The 24,995-nt window shown below is 37.0% G+C and overlaps 3 protein-coding genes across 3 annotated transcripts; 1 reads left to right on the forward strand and 2 right to left on the reverse strand.

Moving 5' to 3' along the window:
- Nucleotides 1-6,998: 6,998 nt before the first annotated feature.
- LOC144632972 (uncharacterized) lies at nt 6,999-8,993 on the reverse strand. The gene has a single exon (XM_078491728.1). The coding sequence runs from the start codon at nt 8,858-8,860 to the stop codon at nt 7,778-7,780; it is 1,083 nt and encodes a 360-aa protein (XP_078347854.1). The 5' UTR covers nt 8,861-8,993; the 3' UTR covers nt 6,999-7,777.
- A 71-nt stretch (nt 8,994-9,064) lies between these two features.
- Nucleotides 9,065-17,851, forward strand: LOC144634024 (ER membrane protein complex subunit 10-like). Its single transcript, XM_078492961.1, has 10 exons — nt 9,065-9,143; nt 9,271-9,334; nt 9,636-9,660; nt 10,194-10,284; nt 10,453-10,554; nt 11,231-11,288; nt 11,655-11,719; nt 14,539-14,606; nt 15,559-15,655; nt 17,132-17,851. Exons 1-10 carry the CDS (start codon nt 9,075-9,077, stop codon nt 17,213-17,215), a joined length of 723 nt encoding a protein of 240 aa, XP_078349087.1. The 5' UTR covers nt 9,065-9,074; the 3' UTR covers nt 17,216-17,851.
- A 725-nt stretch (nt 17,852-18,576) lies between these two features.
- Nucleotides 18,577-24,982, reverse strand: LOC144634023 (putative ethanolamine kinase). Its single transcript, XM_078492960.1, is given in 8 exon segments — nt 18,577-19,818; nt 20,191-20,264; nt 20,558-20,628; nt 21,392-21,484; nt 22,459-22,542; nt 22,925-23,067; nt 24,391-24,554; nt 24,556-24,982. Coding segments are annotated over 8 exon segments (1,065 nt in total). The 5' UTR covers nt 24,919-24,982; the 3' UTR covers nt 18,577-19,745.
- Nucleotides 24,983-24,995: the final 13 nt, after the last annotated feature.

A 24,995-nucleotide genomic window follows, 5' to 3' on the forward strand; every position in this document is an offset into this window, starting at 1 on the left:
TTAAATGAAGAACTCACCCCCGGGGAGGGGACTCGCATATGAAAGTGACGGGGATGCTCGTCGTCTCGCTTAGGGGTGTAAATTTCGGACTTTTGGTCTCGCTTAGGGTGTTCCGGGAAAAAACGCCCAAAACGCCAATATTTTTAGCCACAATGGTCTCGTTTAGGGTTACACACACGAAGAAATATACAAATATAAACTCCATTCTTAGTTTTTTGGTATCTTTTAGGGGTCAAGAAAGGCTTGAGCCACACCCAGATTGGTCTCTTTTAGGGGTTCTTTTCAAAAATTTCCGACGAGCATCCCCGTCCGTTTCATATGGGAGTCCCCCCCCGGGAACTCACCAGCCAAGTAAGAATTAATAATCTAACACGAGGTCAAAATGATACTCTAAGATACGATGAGTTCCATTAGGAACTCACCACCCGAATAAGACATAATGATAAAGCAGGAGATTAATAATAAATTATTATAATAAATAATTAACTTATATTGCGCAATTATCAATTTAAGAATTTTCAATTGCGCATTACAATATAATTAAAAAATAAAAAAGGTAAAAAATTTAAATTTAAATTCACATGCTAAATAGGTTTAAAATGTATATAACTATAAAAAGAAATGTACAATTAAAAAGCTTTTGCAAATAAAAAGGTCTTGATGGCTTTCTTGAAACTTTGCACTGATGACATGTTTCTTATTTCACTTGGAAGATCATTCCATAATTTAGGGGCGGCCACAGGAAAAGAGCGATCCCCAAGCGTAGCGAGCGATTTACATTGGCTATAATTAAGGCGTAAACCATTGTTGGAACGCAGGTAATGTCTTCCAGCAGTTTTTTCTAACGGAAATAAGTTCACTTATGTAGGCTGGAGCAAGACCATGTACGGCTTTAAAAGTAATCAACAAAATGTTAAAAACTATGCAGCCCACATAAAACATGAGCCCAAAAAGAAATTCACCACCTAATAATAAATCAAGGCCCTTGAATTAAGTTAATGAAAAAATCGGCGTCTGAATCAAATAAGAACGGCTATTTCAATTTGGAACGGCTCACCCGTTCTTCCCGCTTGGCTTGGCCGAGAATTTCGCCTGTGGAACGCATTTGGAACGGCTTTGATTCAGACGCCGTACTTTTCATGTGCCGATCCTAATTCATAAATTATTTAATGTATTTTGACTGGTTTAATTGCAACTGTATTAGGAACGGCCTCGGAACGGCCAAAAAGTACGGCGTCTGAATCAAAAGGCGCACTTTTGTCAATTTGGGTCGGTCCAAATTCGAATTAAGTTCGGCTCATGAAAAGAACGGCGTCTGAACCGGGCCTAAGACAGAACAATCCAGGACGAGGTCAAAATGTTGCACTTAGATAACATGAGTTCCATAAGGAACTCATGTTATGTTATGTTCCATAAGAAACTCATGTTCCATAAGGAACTCACCGGCAAAGACCGAATAGTCTAGCAAGAGGTTAATATGCTGCCCTTAAATAAGATGAGTTCCATACGGAATTCACCCCAAATAAGTAATACACAATAATCTAGCAAAAAATCAATATCCTGCACACAGATAACATGAGTTTCATTAGAAACTCACCACCCAAGTAAAACAGAATAATCCAGCACGAGGTCAATATGCTACCCAAAGATAACATGAGTTACATAAGGAACTCACCGCCAAGTAAAACAGAATAACCTGGCACAAGGTCAATATGCTGCCGGCCCTCACATAACGTGGGTGTAGCATATCAGTAAAGATAGCTTCTAAACAACACGGCTTTAATATGGCTGAACAACACAACACCTTATTCGTTACGCATCTTAGGTACATATGGTGCAATAGCTTTAACACAACTACCGGTTAAGTAACAGAAGTTTAAATATGTTACAGTGCGTTCAATCGGAAAATCAAGAACCATGTAAGGCAGAATAATCCAGCACTTGGTCAATATGCTGCACTCAGATAACATCAGTCCCATAAGCAACTCACCATCTGAGTACAACAGAAAAAAGCAGCACGAGCTCAATCATGCTGCCGGCCCTCACATAACGTGGCATGGGTTCCATTGGGAACTCACCAACCATGTAAGACAGAATATTCCAGCACGAGGTCAACATGCTGCCCTGAAATGAGATAAGTTCCATAACGAATTTACCACCAAATACAAAAGACACAACAATCAATTAGAAATAAGCTACACTCAGATAACATGAGTTCCATAAGGAACTCACCCAACAAGTTAAACAAACAAATCCAGCACGAGGTCAATATGCTGCTGGCCTTAACACCACGTGAGTTCTTTAGGAAACTCACCAACCATGTGAAAGGAAATAACCCAGCACGAAGTCAATATGCTGCACTCAGATAGCATGAGTTCCATAAGGAACTCGCCACACAAGTTAAACAGAAAAATCCAGCACGAGGTCAATATGCTGCTGGCCTTCACATTACGTAAGTTCCATAGGAAACTCACAAACCATATGACAGGGAATAACCCAGCACGAGGTCAATATATTGCACTCAGATATAAACACGAGTTTCATAAGGAACTAAACAGCCAAGTAAAAGATAATAATCAAGCACGAGATCAAACTGCTGTCAGCCCTCACATAACGTGAGCTTCATAGGAACTCACCAACCATATAAGACATAACAATCCAGCACCAGGTCAATATGCTAAACTCAGATAAAATGAGTTCCATTAGGAACTCACCAGCTGAGTAAGACAGAATAACCCAGCACCAGGTCAATATGCTGCCCTCAAATAAGGTTAGTTCCATTACGAAATTATCACTCAAATAAGTAACACAGAATAATCTAGCACAAGGGGAATATGCTGCACTCAGATAATATTCGTTCCATAAGGAAGTCACCACCCAAGTAAAACAGAATAATCCAGCACGAGGTCAATATGCTGCCGGCCCTCCATATGGAACTCACCAACCATATAACACAGAATAATCCAGCATGAGATCAATATGCTGCACTCAGATAACATGAGTTCCATTAGGAACTCACCAGCCAAGGAAGAGAGAATAATCCAGCACGAGGTCAATATGCTGCCTGCCCTCACATAACGCGAGTTCCATAGGGAACTCACCAACCCTATAAGACAGAATAATTCAGCATGAGGTCAATATGCTGTACACAGATAATATGAGTTCCATTAGGAACTCACCAGCCAAGTAAAACAGAATAATCCAGCACGAGGTCAATATGCTGCCGGCCTTCACAAAACGTGAGTTCCATATGAAACTCACCAATAATCCAGCATGAGATCAATATGCTGCACTCAGATAACATGAGTTCCATTGAGAACTTACCAGCTAAGTAAGACAAAATAATCCAGGACGATTACAATATGTTGCAGGCCCTCACATTAAGTGAGTTCCATAGGGAACTCACCAACCCTGTAAGACAGAATAATCCAGCATGAGGTCAATATGCTGCCTTTAAATGTGATAAATTCCGTAAGGAATTTACCACCCTCAAGTACATTAAGGCCTGGTTCTCAGACCTTTTTCATATTTTCTGACAACTTTTAGAAATCACACTTCGGTGCGCGGTTATGTAAATAAAATAGTAAAATAGAAATCTCTAAAGAAATTTCGTGTGACTGTGTAGCGCATATAACTAGTGAATTTAAAATGATAATTAAAATGAAAAATGAAAAATGCGCTTGATGGTAGTACAGTATATTGTTTCCATACGTTTCGGGGCTACTGTCCCTTCTTCAGTGGAAAATGTGAAATGCCATCTAAAAATGCCATCCGTTAGATGGCATTTCACATTTCACATTTTCCACTGAAGAAGGGGCAGTAGCCCCGAAACGTATGGAAACAATATACTACCATCAAGCGCATTTTTCATTTTTCATTTTAATTATGTAAATAAAAAATGCTCAAATGATTTAAGATCATCAAGCAAGGATATTTTTAGTAAAAAATTTTGGTCACGTGATTGACCACGCCCTACAGTTCGAGAAAACCATTGTTAACGATTCCCACCACTTGTCGCACTAAAAGATAAAGTTTTATTGCATGAAAACAATTACCCTAAGAAGGGTTTAGGGAATCTGCTCGGAATGAAACAAAACATTTAACTGGACAAAAGTTATTTCCTATCTTTGACTAGTGCCAGTCCCTCTTAATTATTTAATAAATCTACTAACAAGACATTAAATAGTTTTCTCTCATTCCGACCGGCGTTTGAAAGAAAGTACTAGTAGCCATTACTCTGATATAGCGTTAGCTCTTCCTTTAATCTCTAAATAGTGGGAATTTCTTGTTGTGAAATTGTCACGCAATCTGGCGTAGTTAGTCACGTGATTGAAATATGATATGCATTACACAAAAAAAATTGGATGGTTTTTGGTCGTGATTAACTTTAATTTCAATTTTACAGACAGCTCTTATTGCTTTTAGTATAGACCACCCCCTCTCAAATATGACGAGAACCAGGCCTTAATCTACTTGAGCCAATAATATGCTCAATATGCTCGAATATGCTGCCCTCAAACAACATATGTTCCATGAGGAACTCACCACCAAAGTAAAACAGAATAATCCAGCACGAGGTCAATATGCTGCCGGCCCTCACAAAACGTGAGTTCCATATGGAACTCACAAACCATGTAACACAGAATAATCCAGCATGAGGTCAATATGCTGCACTGAGATAACAGGAGTTCCATAAGGAACTCACCACACAAGTTAAATAGAAAAATCCAGCACGAGATCAATATGCTGCTGGCCTTCACATAACGCGAGTTCCATATGGAACTCACCAACCATGTAAGACAGAATAATACAGCACGATTTTTTTTCGGGTAAAATGCTTAGAACTCGGGCAACAAGCCTAGAGAAAAAAATAAAAAATAAGCCGAAAATTCTCAACATTACATTTTAAGATGAATTACATCAACAGAAAAAGTACTGGAAATATAGCGAAGTTTGTTGTTCAAAAGTCCAAATTTCCCATTTATTTGTTTTCGTTTCCTCTTGCAAAACAGAGACAAAACAGCGTAGCCTTTCAGTTTGATCCAGTCGCAATCAGCTTTTCCAGGTGGATCCAGCTTTGATCTTTTTGACTTAAATATCAGTTTAGTTTTCAACGAAATGTTTTAACCCCCTCATCTCTGAATGTTTACACGCTTTTGTATAACTTTCAAGTGGGGGAAAAGCAATATAAATTGGCTCCCCCAAAATACTTTAAGTTTTGTTGAACTAGAGTGAACGAAAAAGGATTCAGTCGGCAATTAATTGAAGAACTATCGTTTCCTTTAAGCAAGTAGGCAAGGTTTATACACGACTATTTCAATGCACGTTTTGTTGTCCATTTTATATTCCTCTTTATTCAGCTTTCAATGCATGTTATATATTTTTTCGGACAAGAAGGTCTCCGCCCTCCCAGGTCCGAAGGTGCCCGTACGCCTATGATAATTGTCATGAGTTCTATAAGAAGCTCACCACCCAATAAAACATAATAATCTAGCACGAGGTCAATATGCTGCACTCAGATAATATGAGTTCTATTAGGAACTCACCATGCATGCGCCTCCCTGAGTAGAGATGCAAATTTTTAAGATACACCATCTCTAAGCCGCTTTCACCCTAATTCTTCCACAGATGCGGTACGCTATGACAATTTATAAAAGGAAATAATTTTGAACTAACTATAGATGTGAATCGAACTTGCAGACAAAACAATTCAATGTTATACAATTATTCCATGAGCAAGCATTCGATACGAGGTGATAAAAACCAACGAGGCACCCACAAAGCGAATTATTCAGTCAGTTTGTAATCATCTAGCTCCTATCCAACCAGCATGAATGGGTTGTTTTATTAAATCCTTTACTTGCTTACTTCAGCATTATGTTGACATAATACTGAGTTTAATACTCTTTATAAATTCTGACGCTGACTTATTTGAGCGTAAACAACGCTCATGATGTACTCAAGACGTTTCGACCAAGAATCTTCGATCTTCTTCGGTTGTTAACATGGCATAAAAAACGGCTTTTTAACGGTTTCACATTTGTACGCGCTATCAAAGCGACCCCTATCAAAGCCACATGAGAGCGGTCGTATATGGGTAATCGTATATGGGAGCCCTCACCGCTCTCATGTGGCTTTGATAGCTCAGTGGTAGAGCATTGCACTGGCAACGCAAAGGTCGTGGGTTCGACTCCCGCTCAGAGCCTGAAAAATTTTTTTCAGGTCTTCAGTAGTGTAAGACCGCATTTGCATTTATCATATATATAATTTCACTGCTACTGCTGGACACACATTCATTTATTTCACATATACTTGGGCCGAGTATCATGTCCACCATAAAGGGATTACCCATATACGACCGCTCCCATGTGGCTTTGATAGCTCAGTGGTAGAGCATTGCACTGGCAACGCAAAGGTCGTGGGTTCGACTCCCGCTCAGAGCCTGAAATTTTTTTTTTTTTTTTTTTTTTTTTCAGGTCTTCAGTAGTGTAAGACCGCATTTGCATTTATCATATATATAATTTCACTGCTACTGCTGGACACACATTCATTTATTTCACATATACTTGGGCCGAGTATCATGTCCACCATAAAGGGATTACCCATATACGACCGCTCTCATGTGGCTTTGATAGCTCAGTGGTAGAGCATTGCACTGGCAACGCAAAGGTCGTGGGTTCGACTCCCGCTCAGAGCCTGAAAAATTTTTTTCAGGTCTTCAGTAGTGTAAGACCGCATTTGCATTTATCATATATATATTTCACTGCTACTGCTGGACACACATTCATTTATTTCACATATACTTGGGCCGAGTATCATGTCCACCATAAAGGGATTACCCATATACGACCGCTCTCATGTGGCTTTGATAGCTCAGTGGTAGAGCATTGCACTGGCAACGCAAAGGTCGTGGGTTCGACTCCCGCTCAGAGCCTGAAAAAATTTTTTCAGGTCTTCAGTAGTGTAAGACCGCATTTGCATTTATCATATATATTATAAATTGAGTTTACGGAAGTACATGTAAATGACAACAAGCAGCACTAAATGAATCTCCAGCTTATCAAACCCTGTTCCAGGCGTTTGGTTAGTTGGAAGGCCGTCTGTGTAAAAAATGGATGAGTGAAAGAAATGGCGAGGAGTTTGGATCCCCTTATTTTTCGCTTGCTTATCCCGCTGTTTCCCAACTTACCGAACGCCTGCAACAGGCTACTCTTATCACGAAATGGACTGCAGAAAGTATTGATTTTATTTTGTGCTTTAATCTGAAATGCAACTTTCGCAGGCTAGGAGATTGTATGCGTAAATTCACATGTAAAAAAAACACAATTACAATCATACAAATGTGCAAATGCTCTTATATTAATTTCACTTTTTATAAAAAAAATGCCCTTTTCATTGCTAAAAATGTATTTCTATTTACTTTATTTTATTTTCAAAAAAGTATAGAATTACATGTAATGCAAGGGATGGAAATGTCATTAAAACGTTAATATACGCAGATAAAATATCTAGTTCATGTGCTTAGTCTAAAATACAGTGGAACCCAACCTCGCTAACACAGTAAACGTGACCACATCATAATCTGAAAACACAAACTGATTGTCAGAAATATGTCCATGTTCTTAGGCTAGACCACTTTATTTTGGCCCCAAGAGAAGCTCAGTTAGTTATTTCTTCAATAAAGAACACCTTTATTACCAAAAACTGTTAACATACCAGGTTTTTCGATGGCCAGTTGGTGCTTAGATTAATGGAGTTCCATTATCCATTATCACACTTATTCTGAATCATCAAATCTTATTTTCTCTCCTTTGAACTCAACCTTCATAGTTTCTTGTAATCTCCTCCTTTTTGTAGCTTCCCAAGATGGATGAAGAGTTTCATCATCATCCTTTCTTTTAAGGGAATGCTGAGTTTGGACATTTTTCAGTTGCTTCGGTTCTTTTCTTTCTTTTGAACTGAGTTCTGTTTTCTTCTTATGCAAATGCTTCGCAGTTTTTCCATGGACCTTTTCCCACATTTGTTGTCGTGCACGCTGTCCCTTACGGTTCTTTTTTCCTTTTTTATTGTCAGCCTTCCCCTTTTCTTTACCCTGTTTGCTTTTCGTATTCATGGCATCCTTATTCGCACCAGACATTGTTTGCACAAAACAGGACTCTAAACCCTTTGGTTTATGCTCTAAGGAAGAAATGTCATCACTTTCCTCTTCAACATCGCAATCACTAAAATCTGAGCTGGGTAAATCGGAATTATCATCTTCTAGTTCTTCTAGCTCTGGGTTTATGCCAGATGTGAGGCTTTTATTTATCATAGCGTTTTCTTTGGTGTCCTTCTGTTGTCTTGGTATTTCTGCATCACTGTCAGTATCATCTACATCTTCTTCTTTAGGTTGTGGCTTAGCAGATGCAAAACTTTTAGCTTTCCCAGCTTTTTGTTTTGGATTTTTTCGTTGTTTCTTCTTTGATGTCGCTTCTGCGTTGCTGCTTCTGTGTTCAGTTTGCGCAGAATCTTCCTCGCCAGCAGATACCTTTTCTAAAAATTTCTTAAGTTTCGTGGAGTTAACGATTCTGTCTAAAGCTCTCTTCTGAAGATCGATGTTTTCCTGCGAGACTTCGATCTCTTGATGGCCATCTTCATCACCCTCTTTGTTCGTGATTCTGCGAACAACGTCAGCCACCTCAGTGTCCTTTAGAAACTCCAGTTCCTTTTCAAACCTTTCGATCTTTCGCTGATTCTTCTTTAACTGAGCTTCTGTTCCTTTCTTGTTAGCCAATTGTCTGATTCGTCTCACGTGTCGTTGTATTTCAAACAACTTGGCGCGTTTTACCTCGCGTTTTAACCCGCTGATTTCCTTCTCCATGATTCCTATTTTTCCAGCGTAAAGTTTCGAAATAACAGGCTTGTCACAATAGATTTTTTGTTAAAAGGTACGCGAATAAACGAGTATTTGGTCAAGATAATTCTGTTCAAACCAACCTCGACGCGTCCGCCATCTTGTTTTTAAACTGTACCCCAGGCCAACTCGAACATCTGACAATACCATCATCCTTTGCGAGACATCCTTGTCTTTCAAAATGGCGGACAGAACATATCATTTTGTGCTCTCTCTTCTTTTATTGTTTCATCGTATTTCCCTGGAAATGGTAACGAATTCTTTCTCCTTAGCTTCTAGAGCTTCCATTTAATCCTCTGTCAGGCTATTTCAGTGATTTTCTCACGTACATTTTGTAGTTTTAAGGAGTTTATAACTCGATGAATTTGGACTTTCAGGTTAGTGGCTTAGAACCTCGTGGAGACGAGTTAGTTTTCAACGTAGATCACTGTTTGACTGAAGGTAAGCTTCGACTATTTTAATACTGTACGCAGCCAACTTTTAATTCTTTTTTCAAAGAATTAAATATACAAAAGTTTTTCCTCACTTCAAATTAATTGAAAAACTTTAAATAACACAAATGCAAGCCAGAGAAAATTAAGCTTGTACACTGTACAATGTACATGTACATGTAATCTGTTAGCAGAACTGAAGACCTCTACCTTTCCCCCCAAAATGCATCCCGTCCGTACATGTATCTCAGGAGGTTCTACAAGACACATATTACTAGTAACATTTCTCTTTGATTTTTCCCTTTCCCCAGGTGCAAATGCAGTTTTCAAACCAAGGTAGGAATAACTAAGTTATAACTAAGTGAAACCCCTCTTCTGTTGTCATCAGGTCAATCTGTTTTCTCATCGCCTTTGAGTTGGTCCCGCCAGCTCTTCTTCCTGCTTTTTATCATTGGACAGATACAGGGATGTTGCTAAAATTAATAATACCGGCTGCCGGCTAATTTAACAGGCTGAAATAGAACTGAAATCCGGCTGAAATTTCACAGGTAAACAAAGACTTGGTAAACTTTTAGAGCTGCCAAGACCAGAAATGCCAGCTGGGCTTGTTGATGAGCCAGCTAAGCATTTTCTTAGCTACACTGTACATGTACATCTGTGCAGACACACACTGTTCCAGGACATGTGTCTTAGCACATGACTTGTACTGTAGCCTCAGATTTTGTTGGGTATCGAAGTCTACAGTCTATGAAATATTCATGACTTGAATACCATATAATCTCAATTTCCTGAACCCTATTTTTTGAACCAAAAACCGCGAACCAGACTGGTAGTAATAATATTAATAACTGGTCTGTTATTGTTTCCAGGGGAACCATTTATGTCAAAAGTCTTAAGAGTTCCACTGGAGTGTTTTCACAGCAAGAAGTACTCTCCTTTGAAGATATAGATAGTCTGAAGGTACGTGGTGTATGCCTGCCCACCTAGTAACTACATGTATAAAGTTCAATGTGGTCAGTTTTCCAAGAATTATGCACTGTCTTGAAATTATCATAGATCATTGTTTCTTGTCCTATTCCTTGATTTATTTAGTAAATTAAATAATAATTTATAATCCCTTTTTTGTAGGAGTTGGCATCAAATAATGGTTATTACAAAATACGGTTACAACCAAAGTCTGCAGAAAGCAGCGATGGTCTGGATAGCAGGGTTACTACCTTTGTTAAAGCTGTAAGTCATTAACTGTACACTGAAGATTATTATAGTACAAATTATTGAATTCTGATTGGAGGAGAGCAGTACAATTAATCCCAAATTGTACTCCCTAGGAGTACCTAAATATTGCTTATCTTTTCAAAGTTGACTCAAATAAGACAAAGTCTTATGAACATTTCCTAAGTCTTCTGAAGACTTCAGTTGACCCGAAGATTTCCAAAGATGTCCAAAGTTGACCCGAAGACATTTGGAGATTTCTGAAGTTGATCCAAAGACTTTTGGAGTTCAACCAATGTGCTCCAAAGATTTTTGCAGCGTTGACCTCAAGATTAAGGAAAGTTTCTAAAGATTACCCGAAGTACATGTATTCTGAAGGCGGACTGAGGAGATAGAAAGCTTACTGTTCCAAATCGTAATTTAGTTGAGTGTACTATACTGTAAAAAATTGCATGGCCTTTTCATTCAATTTATGATTTATAGGTACACGTAAAAGCCAGAAGTGGCATTGGATTTTTGTGTTTGACTGCTGTGAAACGTTATGTTTCTTTATGGAAAGCAAGGCTTTCTAATAAACATCAATTACTAAGTTAAACATACTCATGTGCTGTTTTATTTTAAGCAGTTCCAACAGAAATTAGGCCTGGCTTTACTTGTTTTACTAAAACTAATAGTTTTCCTTTTCAAATGGCAGTGTGCACTGTTCACATCAAGGCTAACAGAGACTATAACACTGTCAGTGGATAGCTCAGGTACTACATGGCTTCTTATTGTTTTACTACAGACAGCATTACTATAATTCTACAGCTTTTCTAAATGCATTAACAGTACACATGTTGAGAAATATTTAAATTCACTTTTGTTGCCACCCAGCATGGACAAAGAAAAACTGTGTCCCTTCCAGCCAGGAGTGAGCTACATTTTGTACATGTAGACCATTACTAGAATCAATTATGACATGCAGCCGGCTAACTGCTGCCATCAGCAATGTTGGTAGCATCCTGTGTAATGGTAGAGAAAGAAAGATTATTTAGTAATTCAAAGCTCAGTCCACAAAAAGGAATCATAAAATTTTCTACAGTATATTTTCTTATTTGTGGTGTAATCTCTTTTTACAGGTCACTTGTATGGTGTTGGATTAATTGTCCCTGATGGAGGCTGCCAAGGAAACACGCTCAACTTGGTTTGTATCATTTTGCGTGTTTTATAAAATTTCAGATACAAAATTTTGTTATGTGCAATGGATCTACCCTAAATGTACTTCCCCTCCAGCATGTACAAAGGATGTTCCAGGCAGTTCTTGCCTGCACACAGGTACACTGTGCATTGTACTGTGCTCAAAATATTTTATTCAGGAGGCTCTGCCCAAAGGTCCAAACCCATACCCTTTTATAATTAACAGGTACAAATTTAAGGTATTCCTGGAGGCTAAAGTGACCCTTTTTAAAACTGTTCAATTCTAAATTAGCTTGAAGAATATCACAAAATATGTCTGTTTACAACTTTTTAGTTCAGAGGTATTTGTATTTAGCGAGATATAAGCAACTGAAGTTTTGTCTCCAAGGCAAATTTTGCAGGAAATTGCCACAACAAAAGGCTCAAATTCTAATATTGTGGTCTACTAAAATATTCCCCACGGCAGGCGATTTTGACAGTTAGGGATCTCCAGTTTCAACTGCGAAATAATGCATCGGTGGACTTTTCGCTTATTGCGCGTCTTATTCCGCTGATTTAAATGGAAGATTACAAGTTACCTTTCTCTTATTAAATACCATAGTTTTTTCCGCGGTAAAAGTGTACTGAAATGTAGTTTGGCACGAAGACGGAGCAATGCAAAGGTCGCTACGTGACATCAAAATACCAGCCATTGTCTGAAGTTATCGAATACAACTCTTCTCACAGAATGCCGAAATTGTAATCTTGTCCATTGCAAATTACACTCATAGTTCACAAATATCTGTGGAAGCTTCATTCCATCATTTAAAGCCATAGTTTCTTTGTATTTCGAAGAATAACTCTGATATTTGCAACGCAAATAAAATATATCTGTCAACCCTGCGCTCCAGGACATCGGTTGCCAAGGAAAGGTGTTTACGCTTGCACTCCTGATTGGTTTCGCGGGAAAAAAGACTCTCTTTATAAGGAAAGAAAGACCTTAATATATAGAGCAAATTTTCGTTATTTACCGCTGGAATTATACATTGCTGGTTTGGAAAACATGGCGGCAAGGCACAACTCACACAAGAATCGATCGGGGAAGAAGTTGCAAAAAATATGGCATATTTTGAACAATTTGGAGGCTTGCGACACAAACAAGCATTCATTCTAGATAGAATAGCTCCTGTATGATTTATTCTTCTGCTACTAAACTCGGCAGGCTGCAAATACGTGGGATAAGGAAACTTTTCACCGTAGTCCGCACTCGGGAACGCAATAGCGATCAAGAGACAGCATCTCAAATTTCAAGGTATTTTTTAAAATTTCTTCTGTAAAAATACTTCAAAGCAAAATTATAATGCGGACTGCGGTGAAAAGTTGAGTTTTTATGCATGTTAACTGTGTACAAAACCTTGGGAGGATATAATAAATTCCTGTTCACATTTTATCAAATTTGTCAAATTTAGCGGATGCAATCACCCCCTTAAATTCCTTACATTCAAAGCATTCTTTAGATTTTTCTAAAATTCAAACTATATTTTTTGAATCTATAAGAAATGGTGAATCTGTGTCATTAAAATGACTTCAGTCTCTTAAATATTGATGTTAAAACAGTCCGTGTATATATATACATGTATATATACAAAAAATGAAGAAAATAGCCTCCAGGAATACCTTAACCCTTTCATACATGTATACCTTCAATAGAAAATGGTACCCCTTTCACATAGCTTCAGTAGGGATACTACATACATTGACATCTCTTTCTCAAACTCATTAATAATTCATCTAGTTAAAACAAAGGAAATAAGAACCGTGACGGAGTTTGGAAATCTGATCTTAATTAGCATAGATTTTGACGATTTTATTCAGTTTTCCGTTTTTGATGTAGTTTTAGTTTCGATTGAGAAGATATATCAACCACTCGACAGAGTGTTTCATCACATTTCAAAACACCTCGAAGTTCGTCAAAAATACTCCGCTGCGCGTCGTACTTTCAACTCTCTTCTCGGTGTTTGGAAATGTGATGAAAAATGCTGTCTCGTGTTTGATATATTACTTTAAAACATTTTACATGTACATGTATGTACTTCCCCTTACAAAACTTGGACTGAAGTCCACTCGACACTCCTGACTAAGATGATTTGGCCATAAGGTGTGTACCTTATTGTTACTTATTTTCGCGGGCACTTAAATTTCGCGAAAATGGAACGGCCATTTTTCGCGGGACTTAAAATTCGCGATTTGGCCCAAAAAATGAAATTACGGGAACTTAATTTCGCGAAAAGTGTCAAAATACTGGTCTGCATTAACAAACAGGGTTGAGGGCCACTGCTTTGTTAGTGTTTTGACTTTACTTACTTACTTACTTACTTACTAAACAGTAAGTCTCAAAATTGGTCCAACTGATTCAAATTTTCCACTGCAACGGTTTCCAATGACATTGAACAAAACCATATAACAAAACAAAACTTTAAAAACATTTTAACATGTTCTTTTGCAACAATGTAGAGCTAGACGCCTGAAAAAGGCACCCTTTTTGGGTAGAGCCTCCCCATACGACATAGTGTACAGTTCTCCATAGAGTCCCCCTCCCTTAGTGCACTGTACTACTTGCACAGTGATGTGTCATGATGTACAAAGTATGTACAATCACAGTATTTTTTGTTTTGTTTTTCTTTTAGAAATTATTAGACACTTCATTTAAAATTGTACATTGTTTTGTTAGTCTTAAGAGTGGAAATCACAGTATTTGGATTACCAGAAAAATATGTTGTTGTTATAGTCCTTGTTGCCTTTTAAAATGCTATATTAACAGCCAGTGCCAATGTTTTTTTTTCTTAGGATGTGGCATCCCTGCCATCAAACTTCAACACATCAGTTGTGGTCATGCTTCAGGGAACTGGACAGCTGTAAGTAGAATTGAAAACACACAGTAAAAATGACAAATATTATTTGGATCTGCCCTGAACCTAAAAAAAACTGCATATCCTCCTTGCTGGCTGTAAAAAATCCTGTGATCCAGGGCTGTGCTCTAGCAGCACATGGGTGCCACAGGTGACTTACTTTAATTTGTCTTTGGGTGACTTGTATAACTTTGCTATCATTTTCCTAAGACTAAAACGGTTACCTATGGTGACAGATCGTTCTCAGTGATTGCACCAAAGCTATGGAATGACTTGCCCATTGTATTTAAACAGTGCTCCACAGTTGACTCTTTTAAATCGAGACTTAAAACTTTTTCTTTTTAACAGCGTTTATATTTGATTATATTTGATTAATTGTAAAAGCATTGAGACTCTGTCAGGCTGTAAAATGCATTTTTAAGTACCTTTTTTTATTATTATTATTATTATTATTATTATTATTATTATTATTATTATTATTATTATTATTATTATTATTATTATTATTATTATCATCATCATGAAAGCTTTACATTTAAGAGCTTTCAGGCACCCTGCAATATTATTACTCTAAGTCCTAAGAGCACAGCTTTGTGAGCTTTACATATAGGTGATCAGAGGGGTTGGGTGAAAACCAAAGAACCTTCTGTGGTAGAACAGGGTCATAGCTAAGGGCCGCCTGCCGGCTAATTTCACTGGCTGAAAGACAACTTAAATCCGGCTGAAATTTCACATGTAAACAAAGACTTGGTAAACTTTTGGAGCTGCCAAGGACAGAAATGTCAGCCGAACTTATTGATGAGCCAGCATAGTGTTTTCTAAGCTACATCCCTGGGAGAAGAATGGATATTTTTCTGGAACAACACATTGTGAAATACATACTATTAAATTTATAATCTACCAAATGGTGAACATGAATTTTAATTACACCCATTATTTGTCTGTTTGCTTTCTGCAGTCCTGACACACAGACTTACATTCAGAAGCTGGAGAAGGAGAAAAGAGACAAGGCAGCAGGACAGACGCAGGACAACAGATCATTCCTTGCAAAATATGTAAGTCTTTTTTTATGACATGTACCTTGTGCACTGTGAATTCAGTAAATAACTTTCTTTTACCAGACAAAACAGAGAAAAATAAATATGTGTACCTTAAGAGTTTGTTAAGGCTTTGGCATATTTGGTTAATTATTTAAAAGGTCACCAAGGTCAGCAAACCTAATTAATATTAACCAATTTTATTAATAACATACATTGTAGACTGTTTGTCTGAATGAGAACCCAATGTCAAAGATATATTTTCCCCAAAACAATTTCCTCTCAAATTACACACTGATTATAATAATTATTTAAAGTTATTTTTAAACTTTTGACCCTGTACCACATGAAAAAAGTCCTCCCTTACCCTTGCTCGAAGTGGAAATCAGCTGGCATTTCTAAAACCGGGACACAGTATTGTGCTTTAAAAAATGTTTTGAAAAAATTCAACTTCTACAGTACATGTAAAATACATGTAATTTTGATGTGTACCTTAAATTTATGGAACTACTTCAGGCAGGAATTAATAATTTTAAAAAAAATGGCTTTTCTCTGTTTTCAAATTATAGTGTTGAAGTAACACATGTCTATTGGTATTTGGAAAAAACATAAATTCATTATAATTTTAGTGTTTACATGCAGCTGATTAAAATTTGGTGAAACCTTTCCAGAGAAAAAAAGAGATTAAAAGGGGGTTTAAAGAGATTAAAAGAGAAAAAAAATGAAAAAAATGTTAGAAATGGTTGTCTGTTTCATAGTATGTTGTATAATTATGTTGTACTTTAAAATGCATTTCAGGTAGGTCAAAATGATTTGGAATTTGTCTTTGTTCCAGATTTATAATTATTGACATAATCCTTAAACAAATAAAAAAACTTGTTTGAAGACACTTTTACCTGAAATTCAATTTAAACTACATGTACACTGAGCATTGTTACACACTGTAAACACTTGTAGCCTTATGCTCCAGCTATAAGAGCGAAGAGGATGAGTGAGTGAGTGGGTAAACACTTGGAAAGTGCTTGGAAACTGATGATGTGCCTCGCCCAGGGGGGTACTCCGGCTTGTTAATGACGGGGATGATCGAAGGATTTTTTTTGGGTTTGAAATTTTCGATTCCGGGATTTTTTTGGGTTGGAAAATTTGGCAAGTATTTTTTTGGGTATCTTGATTTAGATAGGGGATTTTTTTGGGTATTAAAAACGAACCAAAGTGCCTTGGCGCATTTATGGTATGATGAATAAACAAAACAAGTGTTCTTTTGTGTTATGTTATTGCACCTCCTGGCAATTTAGGGGTAATTTGACAAGGGATTTTTTGGGGGGTTATTTTTGGTTTAGGGATTTTTTTGGGTAATGTCGGAAGGCTAAGGGATTTTTTTTGGGTCCTGAGTTTTGCCTCCATTCGATCATCCCTGTCGTTTACAAGCCGGAGTACCCGTCCTGGGGTGCCACGACGGCTTTAACCTTTATTCGCTTGTTTATTATCTTGCAGTGGATGTACATTGTACCTGTTGTTATATTCATGATGATAACATCACAGCAACCAGAGCAACAAGGAGAAGGATCCAGTCAATAAACCAGTCTCATGTGCACTCTGAAGAACAGATGACCTGTCTTCATTGGTAGCAACTCCTTGAACATGTCACACTCAAATGTGTACAAACTTGTTTCATATAAAATTCTTCAATTTATCAACGCACAAGTTCCCTGGTCCCACAGGGGGTCGATCGCGGTCAAACGGTAGAAATACGTAAAAAACAAGAAAAGTACTGAAAAGATAAGGTTCTAATTTTCACTGAGTGTTCAAAGATCGATACCTTACCGGTATTCTGATGGTTTACTAATGTTTTGGAGCTTTACTAAAAAAAGTTCTACAGGAAAATATGTCAGCGCCATTTGTCAAAACATTCTGTTCGGTTGCGGAGCATTTAAAAAGTAGAAATACTCGCTTAAATCGAGGGAATGGAAATATATAAATACACTCAGCAACCAATTTATCTATCCTTGCTCATACGTACTTGCTCTTTAATATAAACGAAATTCCCCGAAATAGAAAGAAAAACTACCTGAGACGTTTGACCGCGGTGAACACAGGGGGTTTCCCAGTTTTGACCAACATCTCCTTCATGGAGGCCGGGTACATAGCATTATCACGGCAAAGAGGGGCATGCTTTTAGTGATTTCCCAGGTCTCAACATTTCCCCCAATTTTTTTTTTAAAAAACACTATCTAGAAAAATTCCAGTCCATAGATGTTGGTACGTCAGGAAAGTTGTCTTTGATAAAATAATACATGTACGTTATGTGACTTTTCAAGAACATTTGTATTTGGCCAATATCAAATTTTTATATTAATTTCTTGTATGTGTCTGGGTGTACATACGAAATGTTGTGAACATGCCAAAACTAGACTTCCTGTTGTTGCAATAGTTTACATAGCCTGTGTGCAAGCCTGCAGACTGCTGCACGCAGGACATACAGTAGTTTACTGATGCCCAGGATTTGCAAGAATCTACTGATAACAATGCTGGTTTTCTGTAGCTGTAGACCTCTAGTCCAGAAAAAGACAAAACAAAATTCCAGTCCTGACTTCCAGGATGTCCAACTATACTATACAAACCCTGACAATTTTCAGTCATTTTCTTTGCTGGAACAAGTGTTTTGCTAATAATATTACTGAAAATAACGGTGAGACCCTGATGTAATTATGAAGTGCGCAGTAACTCTATAAATGTGTTCGTTATAATGGGAGTTGGTTGTACACAGTTTCTGTTCCAGTGCATTTTTCTGCTTGTCACTGTCGCCAGGCTGTAGAAGTTGGTTTGTTATACTGAGGACTTCTTCTAAGGGGTTGGTCATAATGGGTTCCTCTGTTCATCATTCTGGAGTTTTGTTATCTCTGAGTGGGTTACACAATAAAAGAAAAACCAAGGGCTAATGATGTAAATATTTCATTTTATTATGGGCATGACAGTCAAGGCTATTTAATTCACATGCAGAATTGTATCTTAGAGTGAAACTGTTTCCATGTTATGAATGTCAAAATCATCAAGAAAAAGAACTACTTTATTATAATACCGGTAATTATTGTAACCTCAGGATAAAAAAATAAAATAAAAAATACTGCAGAAGTTGGGTAAATTCCCTTTACTTTCTATGTTTTTTACAGTAACAAATTAATGTACTGTAATACTAAAAGTCTTATATTTACTAGATGCTGATAAAAATGCAGAAAATTGTAACCAGAGAAAACAGAAACTTTTTGTCACATGCTCATCTCATCTATTGCAAGGGAGCCAATTAACTGAACTCAAACCAAAAATGTATGATGATATTCCGTAGCACTACCATAGTGCTACAGAGTATCTCTGATTTGTCAAAACTTATCACTCTACATACATGTACAGTACATGTCTAGTAACACATGACTGAAGTGCTCAAAACTACGACTGGCATAGAATTTTTGGCTCAAAACTTCCACCTCATCCACACTAATTTACCTGCAAACAAAGCTTTTTTTCTGCAGTTTGGCACTAACATGTTTTATGTCACAGTTATTATCACTTTCCCAGGGAATAGAATGAGCACACATCAATGTTTTTAGCTACAATGTACATGTACATGTATTATATGCCATGACTTTCATGCATTTACTCCTGGACCTATCACCCAAGTCATTTTAATGCTTTTATTGAAACCAAAAATTTTTTCTGACTTCTTTCAATAGATATAAATATGCATCCAATACTTTTCAATTTTGCTAAATGCACCATGCATCACTTCTACTAAAGGAAAAAAAGTAAAGCAGTTGATACCTATGAATAAGATGTTGTGGGCCATTTAAATATTCAAAACCTTGTTTAACTGACTGAATAATTTTAATATATATAAGCTCACAGTCTTAGTCCTTTATATAATAATTAATAATATTTATTAAATTACTTATTCCAGTAAATTCTTAACACAGACTAGATTTCTGCTACTTAAAAAAGTATAATCTTTGTTCCCTCAAGGTAATTAAAAATTGGCATTGAAGTTTTTGTCATTTTGTTAGCTGTATTTTTTCCTCGCTGTAGAAGTTTTGCTGATAGTTCTTAATATGATCCATTAGTTATCGTAACGGAGAGCCAAGAACTCCTCTTTTCTTCTGAAGTACTCATTGAAGCGAGTTATTCCATACCTGATTGAATATCAAAAAAATTATAGAAAGAATGAAAATTTATTTTTGTCTAAAAGTAGGATGTCTCATTTTGTATCATAATTAATGATTTTGTTTAACAAGTGATTGATTAGCCTTTTGTCTCTCGCATCCCCCTACTCTTATACCCCCCCCCCCCCAAGCCTCCAACATTATTACCATAGACTACCATCAGCTTATAGACCACTGATAAAATACTAGCAATTGATTATTGTTATCAAAAATACTGGCACACTGTATTTCCACCTTGAAAGCAAAGGGAATGTACAAATAAATTATTGTTCCCGACTTTAAAAGAAGACCTTAGAGTAGGCCTGTGGGAATGGTATGAGCACTTCATTATTGTGTACTTACCCTAAGAAATCAAAGTCAATAGCTGAGAAATGTGCTTGAACCAAAGCCCACATGGACCAATAGAAATGAGCTGCCTATAATAATAAACAAAGAATAAGAATTCAAAATGTCATGTTCATTGATTTAATAGGTAGTTACATTGTATAAGCAGGTCTGTCTCGGTATAACTGTCTGTGTAAAAAATGAAATGGAAACACAGATCTATGCTCTTTTATGATAAATGGAAGTCCCACAACGTCTCAAGTGTTCTTATTTTATGCATTATTACAATGTTACAACATTTATGAATCAATGTTATAAATTTCAAGCACATGTCCAAAGAAAATTACCAGTACGATTTAACCAACAAATACTTCATCAAACTTACCAGGGCAAAATGATTAGCTTGCACATACAACTTTTCTATTTCTGCCTCGGATATTTTTGGATTCTCTTCACCTTTGAAACAAAACAAAATATAATATTATTTTATACTATTTAACAATAAGACGGCGAGCTCGAGGTTTCTATCGGTTGATAGTTGGCGAGGGGCGAAGCCCTGAGTCAACTACCAAAAGCCGGTAGAAACCGAGAGCGAGCCGTCTAATTGTGTTAGCATAACCCACTGACCGATCTATTAAACACAAAATCTAGCTAGAGTTGATTCATTGAAGGTTTTGATTGCTAAAATTCAGCGAAGACTAAGCGCTCGCTCCGAGAGCCTTCTACGGATCGATAGTAGGCACCTGTTTAGCCAATCAGATTGCGCGATTACCAATATTAAGTCAGTGTGGTTATGCTAACAGTGCATAGTTAGTAGAGGGAGACACAGAAAACACAGAAAATCTTGTCTTGGTGTCAGAGAAATGAAAATTAATTTAAAAGGCACAATAAAATCACATGCTTTATTGAACCTCCCAAATCCAGGCTTTTTGGGAACAACAATGCATTTAGGAAATGTAATGGCAACAGTAATCAAAGTGAAATTTATTGGGTATTTCTAGCTGGGACAGACACTGGTTATGGTAAATTTTTTTAAAACAATCACCATCTTGGCTGGTCTATGTTGTCAAACTTCATAATTAACTGTCTTCTACCATACACACTTTTCAATTCAATAACAAGTGAACTCTGAAGTTCGAAACCTTACTAATAATTCCAATTTTCTGCTGCCATCAATTACGATGAACAGTTTTAACATCCACACATTTATAATAATTACCTCTCAACCTTGCAGCTTCTTCAAGATAAGCACGAATCCATTTTAACTGATGTTCCCTTTTAGGATATAAACTGTAATCCACTTCATCCACACCTAATGAAAAAGTACAGAGAATCTTGTAATGACTTATTCTAGACTTATATCTGCAGAGTCTGTGATTATTAATTGTCGGTCTTGCATGGTGGAATTAGGTTTGTAACATGAATAATAATTACCATATGTTTTTACAGTCAAAACCATAAAAGCATGAACGCCTAAAATTATTTCTGGAATGTTTATTGTTTTGCGACCAATCGGATGCAAGACGTAACCGCAACAAACCGCAAGAGTAATTGAATTAAAAATTAAGACATGGCTAAACAGCGCATTTGAGAGCAGAATTTTATGTTTTAAATTTATTAGCAAAATATCATTCATAGTTATTCATTGCTTTTGCATAAGCTCTGATTGAAATAGAAAAAGAATGACAATTTCAGTATTTGTTAACGGTAGAATTAAGGATTTATTGTGAAAAAAAAGAAAAGAAAAAAAAAAAACTCGTTGTTTCGTGACTGATCCAAACCTTACAGCTAATTTTACTTTTGAGGTTAAATTGTTACGGTTACGTCTCGCACCTGATTGGTCGCTAATAAACATTCCAGAAATAATTTTAGGTGTTCATGCTTTTATGGTTTTGACTGTAAAATGCTTTATTTAGTTAATATGATTGCTACAAACAACAAAATATAATGTTACATATCAGTGCTGCAATTAAGGTGTCGTTACCCAACTGGCACATGTAGTGAGGTCGGATCACATGGAGTGGTTGTTTATCAAAGGTTAAAAACAACAGAAAAATCATGGTTGTTTTACAGTACAAGAAGGGTCACTTTGGTGTATGAGGACTCAGACTATAATAGCGATTGACAAGCAAAACCTTGGTATTTTGGAAAAGTGATCTCAGGTAGTCACTTACAATGGGTGCCGGTTTCACCTTTAATTCAGAGTACCATATGGTGACTATCATATGTCTAACAGCTTTATTTTATACTTGCCCAAAATTAAAAAGTCAACTAAATGTTTCATACCTGCATATTCACAGAAGTGGTTTCCAATGTCATGAGGCAAGAAGTTCATACTGGCATACTCATAATCAATAGTTAGACAAATGTCTGAACAAAAAAAATAATATTATGTTTAAATTAGCACAGAACATGTTATACAGTTAAGCGTATAGTATTTTTAACAAGTTTTGTATGTATTTTGATGACCTTACACATGTACATGTACAGTGCAACTCAAAATACAAACGAGTAAAAATACAGTGATACATGAAATACACAATAAAATTGTTGTCTAATAAGAGATTAATTTAGACCCAGTTATTATCCTTTTATGTTTCCACAGCAACTAAATGGCTGAGTGAACAAAATAACTATACAATATGCAGGATATTTGTATCATTGCTAGTTTGGTAGCTATTGTAAAAAGCTCACAGTAATCTCCAGTGTCTCTTATGAACATGGAACCGAGCACCCTATATTAATGACCTACCTTTAGTTTTATTGTAGAGTATGTTCTTACAGAGCATGTCATTATGGCAGAAGACCACTGGACAGTTGTGTTTTAACAAGACACTCTTGAGGTGGTCAATCTCTTCCTTAAGTTTAGCTTTGCTGGGGGCTTCCTTTTCAAACCTTGTAAGTTAAAAAAAAATAATTATGCAAATCTTTCAATATGACTGTATACTTAATAACAAATAATCAAAATTTGCTTTACTTGAATAATAACAGCTAATGTGCAGTTCCAGAATATAACCATACCAGCCATAAAGAAGGTCGCTCATGATTCTGAGTAAGGGAGGGGTGGTGAATGGTCCTTCAAAAAATGCGAGTCGCAAAATTTTAGCCAAATTTCAGGGGTCTTGTCATCTCGAATTTTTCTTTGACGACTTCTCAGAGTCTCGATTTCTTCTGCAAGGCTAAAAAGGTCTCGGGCTCGCAGAAAAGATATCAGTCTCGCCGTCTCGCAAAGTCTCGCATTTACCATTCGACACCCCTTAAGGGGGATCTCAAAAGCCAACATTTTATAGGAACGTTTGGGGCTTAACTGTAATTTCCAGAAGGGAAGATGGGAGTCAAACCAAAACACCATCCATGGGAGGGGTATGGACATTTTCTGAAACAATTAACACAATCACAAATTTTAAGGGAAATAATTTATTGCATATCTTTGTATTGCCTGCTGACTAAATCGAGCTAAGCTCACCCAAATTTGCCAAAAACAAACGGGTATGAAGTTCAAGAAAGTATGCCTAACAATCTCACAAACACTTAACACCTGCATAAACTAAATTGTAAAACAGCATAAATCAAAATAATATGATGTGCATTTAACTCACATCATGTAGCTTTTTGGATTCACCCAGTAATATCCTAACAGCTGGTCCGGTGATAAGGCGATTTTTGTGCTAGTTGGTGAAACTCACATGGTGAATTCCCCACATTCCAAACAAGATAAAATTCCTTTCCAACAACCTAGCCTGAATTTCAGATGTCCCTCTTTAGTCCCCCACTTCCGAGAGCAGGCGACTATAGAGCGACGTCTGCAATTCAGGCTACCAAACATGACAACCGGACCATGCAAAGTGCATTTTCCACTTTAGATCTTCAATGTATCTAAACAACACCGGTACTCCCACAACCCTCACTAAATATGTACACATCCTAAAATTTTAACAAATTGGCAAGATTTCCACACAGCCCCATATATTAATTATGCATATAATATTCTGACTGACTCGTTTTTTTCATGATTGCTGTTTGTGTGTAGTGATAGTTTAAAATATATAGTTGCATACATAATTAATGTATGGGGCTGCGCAGAAATCTTCCAAAAAATAAAAAACAGTCAGTCCATGGATTGATGGTATTAGAGGGGAACAGAGTGTAAACATCCCTACCCGCCACCCCATCTCACTTCTCACCCTCTCCCCCACCCCTCTCTCTTCCACGTCTCACCTTTCGTTCTTTACTGGGTCTTCGAATTTTTCCGGCAGCAGATTTAAATACTTCATCATTCCATTGAACAACATCGGTTCAGCTTTATGCCTTGAGTTCTCGTGATTTATTTTAATCGCGTGCAATTTAGCCATATGCCGAGCACAAAGAGAAGAAATATGCGGAGTCCGCAATCGTGCCGGTGTCGAGAACATTCCCAACAAGAAATCCGTAAGCGAGGCCATTTTCCAGTGTCCCATAAACTGGAGGTCCGTAACCCTTGGAATGCAAAATCTGAAAGGTTTCTAACTCTTTTTCCCGATCTATAAAGAGCTCGGTTTTATTTCCGAACACTCGGAAAAGAATCATTTCACCGGCGTCCAGACCGGGCATGTTGCAACCGACAAGCATGTTGCTAATGCCTTCGGCAAACTGCTTAAATTTGACTTCGTTAAGGTTCCATTCCGGTCTGATCTGCTTTAGGACTGGCTTAATGCTTTCTTGAATATTTTCCGGATCCAAAGTGTGCTTGAAATGAGGAATTTCCATTTTAAAAGCTTCTAGGATACAGCTGCAAGGTCTGAGAATTTTCACTGAAAAGCTGTGGTTTTACCCCTTCGAATGAA

Source organism: Oculina patagonica, chromosome 12 (assembly GCF_052425735.1).
Source record: "Oculina patagonica isolate OP01 chromosome 12, crgOcupat, whole genome shotgun sequence".
NCBI classification, from domain to species: Eukaryota; Metazoa; Cnidaria; class Anthozoa; order Scleractinia; family Oculinidae; genus Oculina; species Oculina patagonica.

Bases quoted from the DNA above. Each gene is read 5' to 3' on its own strand.
- LOC144632972 (XM_078491728.1), bottom strand. From the start codon at position 8,860: ATGGAGAAGGAAATCAGCGGGTTAAAACGCGAGGTAAAACGCGCCAAG.
- LOC144634024 (XM_078492961.1), top strand. From the start codon at position 9,075: ATGGCGGACAGAACATATCATTTTGTGCTCTCTCTTCTTTTATTGTTT. The intron at 9,335-9,635 runs GTAAGCTTCGAC...CCCTTTCCCCAG, and splicing joins AGATCACTGTTTGACTGAAG to GTGCAAATGCAGTTTTCAAA. The intron at 14,607-15,558 runs GTAAGTAGAATT...TGCTTTCTGCAG, and splicing joins CTTCAGGGAACTGGACAGCT to TCCTGACACACAGACTTACA.